A 5,039-nucleotide genomic window follows, 5' to 3' on the forward strand; every position below is an offset into this window, starting at 1 on the left:
TGAGCAAGATTTTTCATAAGAGAAGGAAACAAAAAAAAGTACAATTCTAGTAAAGTTTCAAGAAAGAAAGTTCCTATTTTTCAAGATTTCATACAATTCAGATTTTTTCTGAAACACTGGAGTAAGGACATCTCTAAGAGATTCTCTATTTATAAAAAGTATCTTATACATAGAGAGTAATTTTTTATACAGTTCAACAATGCTTTTTATTTTGATTCTTTATTTTATTTTTTCAATAAACATTTCTGGTGTGTTTGATAGCAAATATGAAACTTCCATAGAAAGAAAATAAGTTTTAAGTAATTAAATTGTCTATAACTTATTTATATGAAAGTTATCAATTAAACATATTTGATTAGCTTAATTTCCAACATAGAAAATGTTGTACTTTTTTCATGAAGTTGAGTTTTCAGGAAATGTGAATTGACTAAAAAAAAAACGTCCTCCAATAAAGAAAAAAAATTTCTTATTTTTGAAAAAAATATGATCATGTGACCAACTTTTGAAAAATATTTTTCATAGAAAAATGTCAATCAAACATTCCAAAAATTGGAACTTGGATAGAAAACTGATATTTTTTTTATAGAAAATAAAGTAAATTGATTTACAATAATCTCTCATTATAATTTTTTATACGTTAATGCCAATCAGTTTAAATGTAATTTGAATAATTAAATTAGAGAGTATTTAAATTCGTAATTTAGTCAATGCAATCATTGTTATTTAAGAATAGAGAGTTGGACAGCTATACCTACTTATTTTAAAAAATTAAATTAGAAAATTTCTTGTAACTTATTTTAAGTAATGATTTCTAAAATAAAGAGTATTTTGCGTTTAGAGAATTACTTGGATGCTCTAAGAATATATTTTATACCAATGATATTACAAATTTTCTATTTTAATGTTCATTGTACAGTTTAAATATTGGAGCTAGCCCCAAGAGAAACACGATAATTATTTGGGTCACTTGCTGCAAGGTCCTTGAATGCTCATAACTACGTAAACATGTGGCCGAGTTTGACCATGGCAATGATGTAGCTCCCGATGATATAATTCCTATCGAGATAATGGGGTTGCATTATTATTATAATTTATATTATGGCCACAAATTTGTAGGTAATTTATCTTGTTGGGTGTAACTCATTTATACTCATTTCTCTCATTTACACTTTAGTTATTTGACGACTTTGTTTTGAGGTTGCAGAGGATGATGCATTGGAAAAAATAGGAGGTGCAATAAACCAAGAAGATATAAAGAGAAGAAAACTTGGTACTTTAGGAACTTTTAGCATTTTAACCCTAGAAAGTAACTTTTAGCATTTTAACCCTAGTATGTAGGATATTAACGAGTTGAGTTGAGCTAGCTTGTGAGTTGAAACTCAAGGCTCGGACTTGGCTCCAGTAAAATTAAGTTGGACTTTTTTTGGCCCAAGTCGAGCCAAGTTGAGCAATAGCTTGGCCAAAAAATTGATATTCAAACCGAGCTTTCGGCTTGGATCTTACCAGATCGAGCTGGGCTAAGCTGAACTGGCCCATTTTTATTTTTTTTTTCAGCACAAAAAATTGCCTGTGTGCTACCTTACCTTAAGGCAGTAAGTATGCACTGCCTATTTGAAGGCATCTGTCTTTAAATAAAGCAGCGCACTGCTGCCTTTAAAAAAGCAGCCACACAGCTGCTCCATTTTTTTTCTTCGAGCAGCCCCGACGAGCCACATGAACCGAGCCCGAGCCGAACCTGCTCGGACATTTTTCTAACCGAGCTACAGACGGTCCGAACCGACGAGCCAAATTACCATATCCCTACCAATATGTATGTGTTATATTATGTTGTAACATGCAATTATTTTATAAATTTCTGCTTATTACTCATATAACAATTTTCTCCTCCAAACAAACCTTTCTAAAATTTTTAACTTCAATATTATATGAAATATTAAATAAAGTAATGGCCAACATTATGTACCAACAGGCACTTATAAAGATCTAATGATCACATATTTTAAAAATAGGATACAACTAATACAACTCTATGTTCCATGCCCCACTTGTCCTCTATCGTTATTACTCAAAATTTCAAGTAATTAGACAACTGCCCACATAAGCCCCATCAAAAACAAGTTGAAATAAACTACAATAATGCACAAAACTAAGCTAAGAGCAATGATTACGCTGCCGCATTAAATCTGACTTTTAATCTATATCAAGATAGAGAAATCAAACAGAGCACACTATAATGATTAAAGGAAAACTATAAAAAGAACTAAAGCCAATTCGGAGTGATCAAATCACAGAAAATTGACTGCTTATAATGGAGACTTCCACCAATATGTTAACTAGCTTTAATTTGAAGATAACTTTTTACACAAAATTGGAATCTTTACAAGTACTGCTACTAATTAGCTTTTGTCTCCGATTGGTACACATAAAAGTAACTTATCTTTATTTCACAGGGCATAATTAGATGGCATGCTATCATTGAAAAATGTAGATACACTAAAAGTCACAATTTCGAAAGGGTATTTAAAAAAAAAAAAACAATAAGAGAATGACTATTAAGGTTCGAAAAGGTTCAAGAGCTCAACGAAGTGTTCCCCTTCTCACTCCTTTGAAGAAGGATATTGTTGTTTGTATCATTCACTCCTTGTACGTGAGTGTGCTATGAACCATGATATGAACAATGTCATACCCATAACATAATTCTTCGAAGAATACAACTAAGATATCAAAAAGAGTAATTCTACACGTGCAAATTGTTCTTCATCTGTTGGCTTTACAATTGCAACACTCTCCCCTCTGCTATCTCTAAAATAATATGCCCCTCCAAGCCCACCATGTGCAGGGATGGGATCAACCCCATACTTCATTGCCTTGACGATTTTCTTAACAAGTTGTTTCATCTTAGCAAAGCAAGTTGAGTTCCCCAATATCTCTATTGGGTCGCTCTGATCTCTCTGTTGGATGTCCCTTCCAGTGGGCGACAGACAGGGAGTTGATGAGCTTCTATGAATCAAGTTCCGCGTCAGAAGAAGAGGGGAATCATTCCGAATGGCACTGAGGTCATTCTTTAACACCATATCACCGAATGTCAAGGAACTCTCCTCAGTAGGAAAGTTTAGGGCAATCTGCAACCTCCGCTTCACAGTATGTACATTATCCCTCCGGTCCAATTCCATCCCGAACACACAGCCCATCTCAGTCTGTACAAAAACACGTCTCCTTCTAGCTGGTTTCCCTTCTGTCCTGTTGGGTCCGTGGCACTCTCCACTTCCAAGTGGACTCTTGAAGACTGCCACGGCCATCTGGGTCTGAACAGGGCTATCCAAGTTACGTGACATGAACAGAAGAGTAATATCGATAATGGTTTTTCTTGCAAGCGGCAAAATAGATGGCGGCAGAAGAGAGATTCTCCTGTAATCTCAATTGAACGCCAAACTCACAAGCTGATTGCAATTGAAATGAGTAAAAATCTGATCCTACAACCATCAATCAGAAAAACTGGACCTTAAAGGCCACCCACCGATGATGCCAGAAAACAAAACAAAGCCCAAGCTGATATATATGAATGCCCACAGGAATTTTTAACGATACTACATGGAGAGAGCCATATGATGTTTCATATAAAGCAACATACCACAATCTGTACCGAAACAAAAATAGTGAGAAAAGATTCTTCCCAGCCTAAAACATTCAAAAGCAGACACCAACCATTCAAGATTTCTCGTTCATGAAGGATAATAGAAATATACATCAAAAGCAATGTGTTTTACAAGTATTTACAAAAGAACAAAATGTCATTTTATCAAGAACTACCAAAATGTAAACACCGATTAGTATATTTCTTGAATTACCTTTCCAGGACACACTCTGCAAGACTAAAAAGCATAATAGAATTTGTTATATGTTACATGATATCTTGAAAAGCAAATAAAGGACCAGCACCGGCTGGTTTTTAATTTTGATTTATAACATATTCTTGAGACGTAAAAAATCGTAATACACATAGATTATATTCAATTCAAAGAAACTGATTTTATGTGTTCTTGTTACTTTGATTTTATTCATAACATTGATGTCGTTATACACTCGTTTTTCATATAAATGCCAAACCTAATCTTGATTATATAGGAAAAAATCCACTTTGATCACTCGACACTCATTTTATGCCACCAATATTTAATGAATCATTCACTAAATAAACAACATTGAAAAAACAAAACTAACCAAATTATTTCAATAATCAATTTACTCGCAAATAGTACCAAGAACTGGAAAAGTTAGCTTACCAGATGGTCAGATCTGAAAGATTTCGGCTTTGTTTCCGCGTAACAACACGACCGTGGAAGAAAACAAGTCTGAAACAATTTCAAACAATTTAACTGTCCGAATCTCGAATTAGCAGAAGGTTTAACGATTATGATTTTATCTTTCTTCCTCAAAACCTTCTCCCCTCCCTCTCTCTGTCTCTCTCTCTCTCTCTATATGTGCATGTATCTATCTGAATATATATCTGCGTTTTCATTATATTTATTGCTTTAACCTATACAGTTATTAAAATTACGCGTAAAGCGCTGTCGCTCTTAAACTTACCCTGGGTGTTTTATGTATATTTGGAAGACTCCGGAATGTCAAATTTTAGCCGTCGGAGTGAAAGTGATGGGTTGATCCTGGCCGTTGAAATTCTAGATGACATGGAGTTACATGCTTCGGTGGTGACGTGTCGTTTGGGCAGCGACTCAGGGGTCGGTTTTTATTATTTCTTGTGCACCAATACTATTTTTATGTTATGTAATGGACAGAAATATCCTCCACCTGGAGTTAGTACGAGGTTTGACTCGGTGCGTCGCGGGTGTACGAAAGAGGATGTGGTTCGTACATTTGGTCCTAGATTGTTGATCAAGATTTGAATTGAGGTCTTCTTTTGTAAGTTGTCCAAATGGCAAATGTTAAGAGTGGTGGGACATTCGAAATAAAACTCTCTCTCCTTTTTTGTTTTTTTTGTTTTTTAATTAGCTTTTAGAGGGAATAAAAGGACATTTATA

At 34.4% G+C, this 5,039-nt stretch overlaps 1 protein-coding gene across 1 annotated transcript; it reads right to left on the reverse strand.

Moving 5' to 3' along the window:
* Positions 1 to 2,714: 2,714 nt before the first annotated feature.
* Positions 2,715 to 4,504, reverse strand: LOC111405177 (phosphatidylinositol 4-kinase gamma 7-like). Its single transcript, XM_023033949.1, has 2 exons — positions 4,284 to 4,504; positions 2,715 to 3,473 (listed from the first exon to the last, which is right to left on the reverse strand). Exon 2 carries the CDS (start codon positions 3,333 to 3,335, stop codon positions 2,715 to 2,717), a length of 621 nt encoding a protein of 206 aa, XP_022889717.1. The 5' UTR covers positions 3,336 to 3,473; positions 4,284 to 4,504.
* Between the last annotated feature and the right edge of the window lie 535 nt (positions 4,505 to 5,039).

The sequence above is a fragment of the Olea europaea genome, chromosome 1 (assembly GCF_002742605.1).
Source record: "Olea europaea var. sylvestris chromosome 1, O_europaea_v1, whole genome shotgun sequence".
Taxonomy (NCBI): Eukaryota; Viridiplantae; Streptophyta; class Magnoliopsida; order Lamiales; family Oleaceae; genus Olea; species Olea europaea.